This window comes from Pogoniulus pusillus, chromosome 2 (genome assembly GCF_015220805.1).
Source record: "Pogoniulus pusillus isolate bPogPus1 chromosome 2, bPogPus1.pri, whole genome shotgun sequence".
In the NCBI taxonomy this organism is placed as follows: domain Eukaryota; kingdom Metazoa; phylum Chordata; class Aves; order Piciformes; family Lybiidae; genus Pogoniulus; species Pogoniulus pusillus.
The window spans coordinates 48,678,237-48,691,092 of NC_087265.1; the positions used below are offsets into that span (position 1 = coordinate 48,678,237).

The 12,856-nt window shown below is 53.4% G+C and overlaps 1 protein-coding gene across 6 annotated transcripts in view; it reads left to right on the forward strand.

Annotated features, from left to right (window-relative positions):
• The window catches only part of CFAP65 (cilia and flagella associated protein 65), a 40,518-nt gene that overhangs the window by 15,386 nt on the left and 12,276 nt on the right, over window positions 1-12,856 (forward strand). For 4 of the 6 annotated variants that reach the window (XM_064164996.1, XM_064164985.1, XM_064164948.1 and 1 more), the window contains 8 exons: window positions 13-165; window positions 1,263-1,428; window positions 2,636-2,764; window positions 4,120-4,345; window positions 6,343-6,471; window positions 6,783-6,959; window positions 8,801-8,867; window positions 12,154-12,264. In XM_064164996.1, coding sequence (XP_064021066.1) covers window positions 13-165; window positions 1,263-1,428; window positions 2,636-2,764; window positions 4,120-4,345; window positions 6,343-6,471; window positions 6,783-6,959; window positions 8,801-8,867; window positions 12,154-12,264 — 1,158 coding nt within the window. The remainder of the gene's footprint in view (window positions 1-12; window positions 166-1,262; window positions 1,429-2,635; window positions 2,765-4,119; window positions 4,346-6,342; window positions 6,472-6,782; window positions 6,960-8,800; window positions 8,868-12,153; window positions 12,265-12,856) is intronic. The other 2 variants (XM_064164957.1, XM_064164966.1) reach the window with 2 other exon arrangements.

A 12,856-nucleotide genomic window follows, 5' to 3' on the forward strand; every position in this document is an offset into this window, starting at 1 on the left:
ATGTGATTTCAGGCTCAGGCATGGACTTTTACTCCTGACAAGGAGACCAAGTACTTGTTGCATGCCAGGGTGCTGGTGAGGAGGAAAACTCCAGACTCTGCCTCTCCCAGAAGCGTCCATTATGCCTTACGGATCGTTGGAGAGGGAGCTCTGGGCACCATCAGGGTAAGGAACTGCTCCCTGGGATAGGACAAGGAGCAATGGGTGTAAGCTGCAGCACAGGAGGTTCCAGCTCAACACAAGGGGGAACTTCTTTACTGTAAGAGTCACAGAGCACTGGCACAGGCTCCCCAGGGGGGTTGTGGAGTCTCCTTCTCTGGAGCCTTTCCAGGCCTGTCTGGATGTGTTCCTCTGTGATCTGTGCTAGATAGCATTGTCCTGCTCTGGCAGGGGGGTTGGACTCGATCTCTTTGGGTCCCTTCCAACCCCTAACATCCTGTGAGCCTGTGAACTGGAGCCCACTGGGCAGTAGGAGAGTTGCTAGGGTTGGATGTAGAGGGTTCCCCTTTTTGCATAATCTGTACTGCAGGCAACCAGTTTGCTCTCAGGGGAGGTGACTGAGCTGATCCTGGCAGCCTGCTGGCAGCAGCATGATAGAAGTGTCCAGTCAGTTCCAATGCCATCTGCCCAAATCCTCTGGAACCACTCTTGACTCCTGTCTTCCAGAGTCACCTTTGGCTCCTTGGAACACCCAAGGGACACCTCTCATTCTGTCTTCTCCGTTTGTTCTGCTGGGCAATCTGGTTTCTAGAAGACCAGGACATATCTACCTGCCTCCCCTGCTGTTGTCTGCATTCTGTGCAGCCACCTTTGTTTTCAGACAGCTTTCTTAAGGAGCCAGAGCTAAATTAAATCATACTCTGCAAGTCATTACCCAGGGTAGAAATGTCTTAGAGGTGTTTAGTCACTGTAAATTGCATGCAAGTGGCTGATGAGCCAAGAGAGAGGAGGATTTTTAGTGCATTCCTGGAGGTATGGACATGCTGTCCTGGGTGCAGCTGACCAGACAGCGTCCTCACGGCCCCAGATGTGCTGCATCCTACCCAGCCAGCAGCCCAGTAACAGCAGGAGGAGAGGCTGAGCCTCTTGCAGCCCTGTTCCAACATCTCCAAGGGCATGATAGGTCCCACACAATGTAGGGAGCCCTTTGCAGGAGGCTGTGTGTGCCAAGGGCTCACAGGTGGTGAGATAAGCAGCGGCTGCGCTCGGGCGCCGCACTCGCTGCGTAGCAGTGACCTTTGCACGGTGCCTTTCAATTGCAGGCAGAAAAAGAGCACCTGGACTTTGGAAACCTTCTAGTTGGTGACCTGCAAAGCTGCAACGTTGTGCTGCTGAATGATGGGATCTGTTCTCTGCAGTACATCCTCAGCGTGGAACAACAGATCACTGAGCCCTGTGACCCTGAGGAGATCCACAGCGATCCGCTGGGTACTGTAAGGGGATGAGTGTGGGCTGGGGCCTGGGCCTTGGCCTTCCTCTCTTTTCTGCAAGACAGTTCTGGGATGAATTCAGGAGCTCAGAAGCTTGCTGGCTAGCTTGCACTGATTCTCTGGTGTACCTTGAGGTGTCTGCTTGTTTTCTTGGGTGACAGAAGACTCTTCTGTCTTGCTGGAAAAAAGCATAAACCAGAGCCTGACAATTGAAGTTAGCCCAATCTGGACCTTGAAATAGGATATGAATTCCCAGCAGAGAAGGGAGCTAAAGAAAGGAGCTTCCCAGGAAAATGTAGTGCAATGCTTAGCTGCCTTTCCAGAGGATCTCCTCTAGGGAAGTTCTCAGTTCTTTGCTAGCCAAGGGTGGGCTGGCAACTGCCAGTGAGCTGCTCACACCTGTAGTCTGGGATTCCCTACTTGGAATGGAGTCATAGAATCAGTCAGGGTTGGAAGGCACCACAAGGAGCAGCCAGTTCCAACCCCCCTGCCATGCCCAGGGACACCCTACCCTAGAGCAGGCTGCACACAGCCTCAGCCAGCCTGGCCTTAAACACCTCCAGCCATGGGGCCTCAACCACCTCCCTGGGCAACCCATTCCAGCCTCTCACCACTCTCATGCTCAACAACTTCCTCCTCAGGTCCAGCCTGACTCTCCCCACCTCCAGCTTTGCTCCATTCCCCCCAGCTCCTGCCACTCCCTCACAGCCTCAAAAGTCCCTCCCCAGCTTTTTTGTAGCCCCCTTCAGATCCTGGAAGGCCACCAGAAGGTCACCTGGGAGCCTCCTCTGCTCCAGCCTGCACAGCCCCAACTCTTTCAGTCTGTGCTCACAGCAGAGCTGCTGCAGCCTCTGAGCATTCTCCTGGCCCTGCTCTGGACACTCTCCAGCATCTCCACATCCCTGTTGTCCCAGGGGCTCCAGAACTGGATGCAGGACTCCAGGTGGGGGTCTCAGCAGAGCAGAGTAGAGGAGGAGAATCATCTCCCTGGCCCTGCTGGCCACACTTCTCCTGCTGCAGCCCAGGCTCTGCTTGGCTTTCTGGGCTGCAACTTCAATACCTGAAGCTGTGAAGCTGGTCCTAACGATTAGGCACAAGGGGGCAGTGGATCGAGTGCAGGTAGACTTAGGGCACTGAGTGCTAAACCCATGCGTGGCACAAGATGAGTGGTGCTGAAAGCCTATACCATCTCTTTTTACCTACAGCTCTAGAGCTGGAACACTCCAGAGGGACAATCCCTGCAAGGTCAAAAGCTTTCGTCCGAATAACAGCCCGGCCAGCCCGCCGGCGGCAGTACAGCTGGGCAGTCAGATATGCCCTCTGCACCTCCACAGGTGAGAGATGAGGATTTTCATAGGATCAGCCAGGTTGGAAGAGAGCTCCAAGCTTATCCAGCCCAACCTAGCACCCAGCCCTGCCCAATCAACCAGACCATGGCACTAAGTGCCCCAGCCAGGCTTGGCTTCAACACCTCCAGGCACAGAGACTCCATCACCTTCCTGGGCAGCCCATTCCAATGCCAATCACTCTCTCTGCCAGGAACTTCCTCCTAACATCCAGCCTAGACCTCCCCTGGCACAGCTTGAGACTCTGTCCCCTTCTTCCGTTGCTGCTTGCCTGGCAGCAGAGCCCAACCCCACCTGGCTACAACCTCCCTGCAGGCAGCTGCAGACAGCAGTGAGCTCTGCCCTGAGCCTCCTCTGCTGCAGGCTGCACACCCCCAGCTCCCTCAGCCTCTCCTCACAGGGATGTACTCCAGGCTCCTCTCCAGCCTTGCTGCCCTTCTCTCAACACCTTCCAGCACCTCAACATCTCTCTGCAATGGAGGAGCCCAGAACTGGACATTTCCCTTCCAGTCAAGTAGGCTGTGCACAATAGGCTGAGCTGAACAATTGCCAGCACAGGAGTTCTGCCTAAAGAAATCCCTGGGCTGAACAATTCACCTGAGCCAGGTCCTGTCCTGCTGCTTCCTTTTTTTTGCTGCACCTTTGGGGATTAAATATGATTGAGATACAGACAGTGAGAGTAGCAAGTTTCCTACTTCTGTGGTCACAAGGTCATCTGGGTGATCTTGGGCTTTTGTGATGTGCCCTGAAGCATTGTGAGAGCCTCATGCAACTATTCATGCACACAGCAAGAAGCTAGAGTGCTTTTGCAGGTTTGGATTGGCCCCACTTGGGGAAGAACTCAATTCAACTAGGAAAGACTTGGAGAGGGGCAATAGGGGTGTTCAGAGGTGGACAACAGTGTTTGTACAAGCAGAGACTAGTTATGCAAGGGATTTGCAGCTTGGGAAGTGGAGAATGGCATCAGCACATGGATGCTGTGGAGAAGATGTAAGCAGCTGTGTGATGCTTCTCAGTGTGAGGACAAAGAGGCACTGCATGAAATGGCCAAGCTGTAGGCTTAGACTAGAAAAAAGGGAGTTTCCCCACAGTGCAGAACTGACCTAGGTAAATACTCTGGTTAAAAACTTTCACAGCCTTTTGGTGACTTCTAAATGCAGCAATCAAAGCACAACTACAAGTCAGTGGGTTAGAGCTTTCCAGAAGCTGCCAAAGAAAAGCCTGTGTGCAAGTCCTGCTCTTTCTCTGTCGTGTCTGGGGAAGGCCTCTCTCCGCTCTGCTGTCCCACACAGCCACCCTTTCACTGTGCATGAGTGCTCTCTGGTGTTTCTTTCTGCCCCAAGGTGCAGACCTGAGGAGCAGCAGAGCAGAGCAGCAGCCCCTTTGCCGCGTTGTGGCCAGAGGTGTGTACCCAAGGCTGCGCGTCGCAGATGCCTGCGCGGCAGGCAGCGCTGCTGCCATCAGCAAGCTGCAGCTCTGGAGCCTCTTCTCCTTGCACACACTGAACCAGTATCTGGAGCGAGACCTGGCTCCCAGCGAGCTTACCTACAGAGTTCCCACAAGGCACAGGTGAGACAAGGAGATGGCTCCAGGGGTCCGTCTGCCCCTTGCGTGAGCCGGGCAGAGGTGGTGTGGCTGTTGGCTCTGTGAAGCAGCGCTCTGCTTGGCTCTCTTATTCCATCCTACCCCCTGCAGGCGGCTGCTCGCCTCTACTTCTCTCCCTAGAGAGAAACAAAGGTTCACTGAATTACAAGAGACCTCTAGAAGTCTCTGATCTAACTCCTTGCTCAAAGCAGAGATGACCAGGTGAGGCCTTGTCCACTTCAGTGTTGAATATCTCCAAGGGCAGAGAAAACCACAGTCTGTCTGAGCAGCTGATGGCAGTGTCTGAGCACTTTCATGGTGTAGAATCATGGAATGGTTTAGGTTGGAAGGGAGCTGGAAGCTCATCCACTTCTAACCTCCCACCATAGGCAGGGACGCCTCCTGCTAGAGCAGGTCGCTTGAGGTCTCAGGTTGCACAGGAGCACATCCAAGTGGGTTCTCAGTCTCCTGCTCAGGAGACTTTCCACAACCTTTCTGGGCAGCCTGATCAAGTGCTCCTTTGCCCTCAAAATAAAGGTTTTTTTCCCTTATATTTAAGTGACACCTTCTGTGCTCTACTTTGTACCCATTACCTCCTGTCCTATCACTGGGCACCACTGAAAAGAGCCCAGCACCATCCTCTCCATCACCCTTTAGCTACTCTTCAGCGTTGAGAAGATCCTCTGTTAGTCTTCTCTTTTCCATCCAAAAATATCCACTCTGTCAGCCTTTCCTAGTAAGAGAGGTGCTCCAGTCCATCACCTTTGTGTTCTCCTCTTGGATGCTCTCCAGTAGTTCCCTGTCTTTCTTGAACTGAAGAGCCCAGACCTGGACACAACACTCCAGGTGTGAGCTCACCAGGACAGAGCAAAGAGGGAGGAGAGCCTCTTTTGACCACATTCTTAATGCATGCCAGGATAGCACTGACCTTGATGTGCATGATGGCAGCTGCTGGCTCATGGGCAATGCAGTCTGTGAGTGGCCAAGCAGGAACACTGAAATAGGGCCAATATGTGGAGTATGGGGGGGGCTGCAATTGTTTGACTACCTGAAGAGAGGTTGTAGCCAGGTGGAGTCCAGAGAAGGGCAACGAAGCTGGTGAGGGACCTGGAGCAGAGCCCTATGAGGAGAGGCTGAGGGAGCTGGGGGTGTGCAGCCTGCAGAAGAGGAGGCTCAGGGCAGAGCTCATTGCTGTCTGCAGCTGCCTGCAGGGAGGCTGTAGCCAGGTGGGGTTGGGCTCTGCTGCCAGGCAAACAGCAACAGAACAAGGGGACAGAGTCTCAAGCTGTGCCAGGGGAGGTCTAGGCTGGAAGTGAGGAGGAGGTTCCTGGCAGAGTGAGTGATTGGCATTGGAATGGGCTGCCCAGGGAGGTGGTGGAGTCTCTGTGCCTGGAGGTGTTGAAGCCAAGGCTGGCTGGGGCACTTAGTGCCATGGTCTGGTTGGTTGGGCAGGGCTGGGTGCTAGGTTGGGCTGGCTGAGCTTGGAGCTCTCTTCCAACCTGCTTGATTCTATGATCTGTACATGGGATAAAAGCTTTCTTTCTGCCATCTGCTAAGATGGGAATATCTTGTGTGGCAACTTGTGCAGCTGCTGTCCCTGAGCCCTTGCTTCATAAAGCTGAGCAAACCCAGGTCTCTTGGCTGTCCCTTGTAAGTGTGCTTCAGCCCTCACCTGTCTTGATGGGCTTCCATTGAACCTGCTCTAGTATGTCAGTGACATCCTTGCACAGGGGAGCCAAAATCAGACCTCAGCTAAGCAGGACTCCTGCACCACACACTCTCAGGAGGCACCTGTAAAGATTTCTTGGTGAAAATCAGAAGCCCTGCCTCATGTCCAGTCTAGTATCTGTCAGAAGGTCCAACAACATAAGTGAGAGAAGAATAAAGAAGAGTGCCAGAGCAGAGTGACTCTTTCCCCTGTCATGTGCTGAAAACCCTTCTCCCTGCCTCAGCTGAATCTCTTCTTTCTCTCCTGTGACCAGCACACGTTTGATCCCTCCAGTGTACACCCCTCTGATGCTGAACTTCAACTTTGGAGCTGCCTCAGTAGGCTCAGAGCCTACCCTTGTGATGCTCCTGCTGGTGAACCAGGGTGTGGTGCCTGTGGAGTGGTAAGTGGTGCTTGCTGGAGCTCAGCCACCTTCCTGGGGTCCATCCAGGGTTGCTCACAGAGGGCCACAAAGTGTCTGCAAATGAATAGGGTGGATTTTGTAGGTGTGGCTTGTGTTGTGGAGCTGTGCCTGAGATGTGGTGGTGGGTCTGGATGGGGGAGCAAACCAAGAATGGCAGAGTGCTGTGTGTCAGCTCTGATGAAATGTGGTATGTCCATCAGCAGGGTTTACCCTAGCTGGGTTGAATATGCTCCTCATGGCCCTGGGGAAGTTGTGTGTCCCTGTTGCTGAAAGACTGATTGGTTTCCTAGGGCCTTCCTCTTCCCTTCTGATCAGAAGATAGACGTGGAGCACTGGGCAGAGGATGCTGATTTAAGTCCCCAGGAGCTACACCAGATGAGAGTTGAGGATAATGAGCTCTTCAGTGTTTCCCCAAAGTCAGGGAAACTTCTTCCAGGAGAGGAGGAACCTGTCCAGCTCTCACACAGGTGATGGCAAGCTCCTGTACTTCAGAGCTTCAGAGATTCATAGAATGGGTTAGGTTGGAAAGGACCTCAAGGATCATCCAGTTCCAATGCTCTGCCACAGGCAGGGACACCTCTCACCAGAGCAGGTTGCTCAAGGCCTCATCCAAAGTGGCTTTAAACACCTCCATGGAGGGAGCAGCCACAACCTCTCTGGGCAGCCTGTGCCAGTGTTTCACCACCCTCACTATAAAGAACTTCTTCCTAATATCTATTTTGAATCTCCCTTATTCAAGTTCAAACCCCTTCCCCCTTGTCCTGTCATCACCAGACCTTCTCAATAGTCCCTCCCCAGCCTTCCTGTAGGTCCCCTTCAGATACTGGAAGGCCACTAGAAGGTTTCCTGGAAGCCTCCTCTTCTCCAGGCTGCAGAGCCCCAACTCTTGCAGCCTGTCCTCATAGCAGAGCTGCTCATGCTGTGCATCAGGACAGTAAATACCATCTGAGTCCTCTGTTTCCATGTTGAATCTTCTCCCTTCACATTCCTCATGCCCAGCAGGGACTGGGCAAGTTAAACAATCCCTGAGTGTGTTCAATTTCTGGGCCCACTCAAACCTTGTCTCCCTTGGAGAAATGTTGTTGCTGTCCTTTTACACTGCAGTGCAAAAGGCATTTAGTGTGACGTGCTGGGGACACTGCTCTGCCTTGACCTGACAGCTGAAGAGACAAAGGAGATGCTGCACCTCCTGGGCTTTGGGTGAAACAGTGATACCTAAACCCTTTGTTAGCAGCTGGAGCTGTGTGCTGGTTTGAGGCTAGCTGGAATAGGGGACACAGTCTCAAGCTGTGCCAGGGGAGGTCTGGGCTGGATGTTAGGAGGAAGTTGTTGTCAGAGAGAGTGATTGGCATTGGAATGGGCTGCCCAGGGAGGTGGTGGAGTGGCTGTGCCTGGAGGTGTTGAAGCCAAGCCTGGCTGGGGCACTTAGTGCTATGGTCTGGTTGATTGGGCAGGGCTGGGTGCTAGGTTGGGCTGGATGAGCTTGGAGGTCTCTTCCAACCTGCTTGATTCTGTGATTCTAGGCCATGAAAAGGAAACAATGCTGATGTCTGCTGCACTCATAGGCTTGCTGAGGTGTATAAAAACAAGGACACAAACACAGATAACACAGTGTGGGTCTCTGTCACAGCTGGTGCCTGTGCTTTCTCCCTGGCCTGCTTCTGTGTAATCCTTCTGCTTTCTAACTCCCCTTGCTGGCCCTCCAAGCTCACTTTGCACACATGGCAAACCCTGGGATAAGGTGGATAGGTGGAATGAAGGTGGAAGGGTGGTCGGGAGCCCATCCTGAGGACTGGTTTCTGGGAGGGCTGTTGTGTTTCTGTATTACCTTTAACAGGTATATTTATGTGTAGGTTGTAACTATCTGCCTGTATCTTGTGCTAAGCTGCAAATAGAAAGCTTCATTCCTTAATTTCCAGCTGGCTGAGTCTAGTCTGGGTGATTTCATAAGAGTAGGGGGGCAGGGAACACCCAAACAGTCACAAGCTGTGAGGATTTGTGGTCATGTGGAGGGCACAAAGAAAGCTTCTCTTTCACAGCAGAGCTGATCTGGGAAGTGTGGGCATTTCAACTGGCCTTGGCCTAGAAACATAGCTCCTTGGACTGGTGTGTGACTAAAATCAATATCACATCACTTGTTCCCACTCAAACACAACTGTCCCCCTCCCTCTCTCAGTGGCCCTTATGCAACAGTGACTCTTTAGCTGGGAAGTGAATTGTCTCTAATGTATTGTGTGATCCTGATTCTGCCACCCTGGGCACAGGGTTGATTTCTGATGTTTTCCTCTCTTTCTCCCTGCACTCCTAGACATGATTTCATTGGCACTGATAACCTCCCTGTCCTGATGAAGATTTCCTATGGCCACGAGATTCTGGTAAGGCAGTAGGTGCCTCTTGCTCCTGTTTGCACAACAGCAGCAGGTAGGAGCTGAATTGGAAGGTGTCCAGTGAAGGGCAATGAAGCTGGGGAGGGGCCTGGAGCACAGCTCTGTGAGGAGAGGAGCAGTGTGGGCAGCAGGACAAGGGAGGTCCTTCTGCCCCTGTGCTCAGCACTGCTCAGGCCACACCTGGAGTGCTGTGTCCAGTTCTGGGCTCCTCCATTGCTGAGAGATGTTGAGTTGCTGGAAGGTGCCCAGAGAAGCAAGACTGGGGAGGGGCCTGGAGCAGAGCCCTGTGAGGAGAGGCTGAGGGAGCTGGGGGTGTGCAGCCTGCAGCAGAGGAGGCTCAGGGCAGAGCTCATTGATGTCTGCAGCTACCTGGAGGGAGGCTGTAGCCAGGTGGGGTTGGGCTCTGCTGCCAGGCAAGCAGCACCAGAAGAAGGGGACACAGTCTGAAACTGTGCCAGGGGAGGTCTAGGCTGGATGTTAGGAGGAAGTTGTTGTCAGAGAGAGTGATTGGCATTGGAATGGGCTGCCCAGGGAGGTGGTGGAGTCTCTGTGCCTGGAGGTGTTGAAGCCAAGGCTGGCTGGGGCACTTAGTGCCATGGGCTGGTTGATTGTCCAGGGATGGGTGCTAGGTTGGGCTGGATGAGCTCAGAGCTCTCTTCCAGCCTGCTTGATTCTGTGATGGTGAGTTACAAAGTGTTTTCCCCAGAAGCTGCATGGCCTGTGGACTCCTCCTGGAGTTTGCCCTGGTGAGGCAGTAGCATGAGGGCCAGAAGAGTCACAAAGCCAACATCCTGCCAAACTTGTGGTTCCAGCAGTGTGCTGTGGCAGTGCACTGACAAATGGCCCTCAGATGTGGCCTCTGCTGCTTTCCCCAGCAAGGGGATTTTTTACATGGTTATTTTACAGTGATGTTATTGGTGGTGTTAGTGCAGATTTGCTTCTTCTCTAAGCCAGCTGCAAATCCAAAGAGCCCCCTGGGCTTTCCAGTCCCTGCATGCTTTCCATGCTCAGGTATATTCCTTATGGAGAAGATTTCTGCACATGCCTCACTGTGAGCTCTTCCATTCGGTGTCCTTGGAGTTCAGCTCTGCAGCCCATTCTTCTTCTCCAGCTTTCCTGAATGCCTTCATCTCTTCACATCTCTGTGTCCTTCAAACCCCCATGGGTTGTGCTTCTCTCTAGAACTGCCTCCTGCCCTGGCTGTAGTTTGCTTGCTGGCACAGGGTGGCACAGTTTCCACTGGCTCTGGAGGTACAGTCAGCCACTTTTCCAGGCCCAGAAGATGCTCCCTGTGCTTCTGGTTGACCACTCCTACTGCAGCCCTGCTGCCTTTGTCCACTCACTTTCCACTGATGCTTCCAGTGAAGCTTCCTACTCATTCTCCCTACTTCACCTGCTGCCCAAACATCCCAAAACTGATCCAAAGTGCCTCAGACTTGGAACTTATTTCTCCCTCTCTCAAGCTGTCAGTCAGAGTTCCCCCTGCAGCCCTGCTGCCTTTGTCCACTCCCTTCCAGTGATGCTTCCAGTGAAGCTTCCTACAGATTCTCCCTACTTCACTGGTTGACAAAACATCCCAGAACTGATCCAAAGTGGTTTTTTCCCTGAACATTTCCTCAGGCTTGGAACTAATTTCTCCCTCTCTCAAACTGTCAGTTAGAGTCAAAGTCACCTTGTGCTCTGCCGGGCACAGCTCATGCCCAGTTGAGCCTTCCTGTCTGCCTCTGAAGTTCCCAATGAGAGCATTGTTTTCATCCATCTCTTTTATTTTCCTTTTCTTTCAGGACTGTTGTCAGCTGAAAATCCAACCCTTTCACCAAGCTGTTCAAACAGTGGCTTAACTGTGCATTCCCTCAAAGCCCTTGGACAGGCTCCCTGTGCTCTGCCTGCCTGGCACAATCCTGAGCTTGGATGTGAGCATTTTACCAGCTCACACCAGTGAGGGAATAGGCTTTGAGTCATTAGGATCATAGAATCAGGCAGGTTGGAAGAGAGCTCCAAGCTCATCCAGCCCAACCTAGCACCCAGCCCTGCCCAATCAACCAGACCTTGGCACTAAGTGCCCCAGCCAGGCTTGGCTTCAACACCTCCAGGGACAGCAACTCCACCACCTCCCTGGGCAGCCCATTCCAATGCCAATCACTCTCCCTGCCAACAACTTCCTCCTCACAGCCAGCCTAGACCTGCCCTGCCACAGTTTGAGGTTGTGTCCCCTTGTTCTGTTGCTGCTTGCCTGGCAGCAGAGCCCAACCCCACCTGGCTACAGCCTCCCTGCAGGCAGCTGCAGGCAGCAATGAGCTCTGCCCTGAGCCTCCTCTGCTGCAGGCTGCACACCCCCAGCTCCCTCAGCCTCTCCTCACAGGGCTCTGCTCCAGGACCCTCCCCAGCCCTGCTGCCCTTCTCTCAACACCTTCCAGCACCTCAACATCTCTCTGCAATGGAGGAGCCCAGAACTGGACACAGCACTCCAGGTGTGGCCTGAGCAGTGCTGAGCACAGGGGCAGAAGAACCTCCCTTGTCCTGCTGCCCACACTGCTCCTGAGCCAGCCCAGGATGCCATTGGCTCTGCTGCCCACCTGGGCACTGCTGCCTGATCTTCAGCTCCTCTCTCCCAGCACCCCCAGCTCCCTCTCTGCCTGGCTGCTCTCAGCCACTCTGTGCCCAGCCTGTAGTGCTGCTTGGGGTTGTTGTGGCCAAAGTATAGAACCCTGCACTTGGCCTTGTTCAATCTCACCCCACTGGCCTATGCCCACCCATCCAGCCTGGCCAGGTCCCTCTGCAGGGCTCTGCTACCCTCCAACAGCTTCACACCTGCTCCTAGCTTGGTGTCATCTGCAAACTTGCTGATGCTGGACTCAATCCCCTGGTCCAGATCATCAGTAAAGATATTATAACCTAACCCTTTTCCCTCTAACCTCCTTGTTGTCTTTTTTACTTCTCATCTCAGATCTCTCCAGATTGATCCTGTGAGAACTACATGGATTGATCTGCTTATTTCTGAAGGGTGGGAAAGAGGGGAGGGGGGAGGAGGTTTGGGTCAGGAGCCCTCCTGGCAATCTGACTCTTTCTGGGAGGGGTTCTGTGTTTCTGTGTTACTTTTAACTTGTATATAACTGTAACTGTTCTCTATATATCTGCTTGTAAATTGTGCTAAGCTGTAAGTATAGCTCCATTCCTTAACTTCCAGCCAGCTGAGTCTGCTCTGGGTGTTTTCTTGTGTGTGTGTGTGGGGGGTAACACCCAAACCATCACACTGCCTTTCTTTCCACTGCAGCTGAACTTCAGTGGTGTGACGGTGGACCGGGACCAGCCATATGTTCATTTTGCATCCACTGAGCATCACTTCACACCCATTGCCATTGGGACCACCCAGCCCCCCACACAGGTGAGCATCCTGGGGCCCAGCCCAGCAGCAGGAAGAGGGAATGAGTTAGTGTTACTGTGGCTAAAAGACAGGCAGTGCCTGGAGCATTGCCTAGGGAGCAGAATGGCCTCCACAGGAAAGCATCACAGCAGAACTGTGAGACCAGTACAAGACAGAGCCTGGGTATGGCTGCTGGGATGGCAGCAGGGAGAGTACCTCTCACCATCTCAGGCCTTGAGCAACCTGTTCTGGTGGGAGGTGTCCCTGCCTGTGGTGGGGGGTTGGAGCTAGATGATCTCTGAGGTCCCTTCCAACCGAAACCATTCTGTGATTGTATAATCTCTGGTGTGGCAAGGTCTGGCACTCACTCCAGGTGGAGCACTTCATAGAATCACTGAATCAGTCAGGGCTGGAAGGGACCACGAGGATCAGCCAGTTCCAACCCCCCTGCCATGCCCAGGGACACCCTACCCTAGAGCAGGCTGCACACAGCCTCAGCCAGCCTGGCCTTAAACACCTCCAGCCATGGGGCCTCAACCACCTCCCTGGGCAACCCATTCCAATGCAAATCACTCTCTCTGACAGGAACTTCCTCCTAACATCCAGCCTAGAT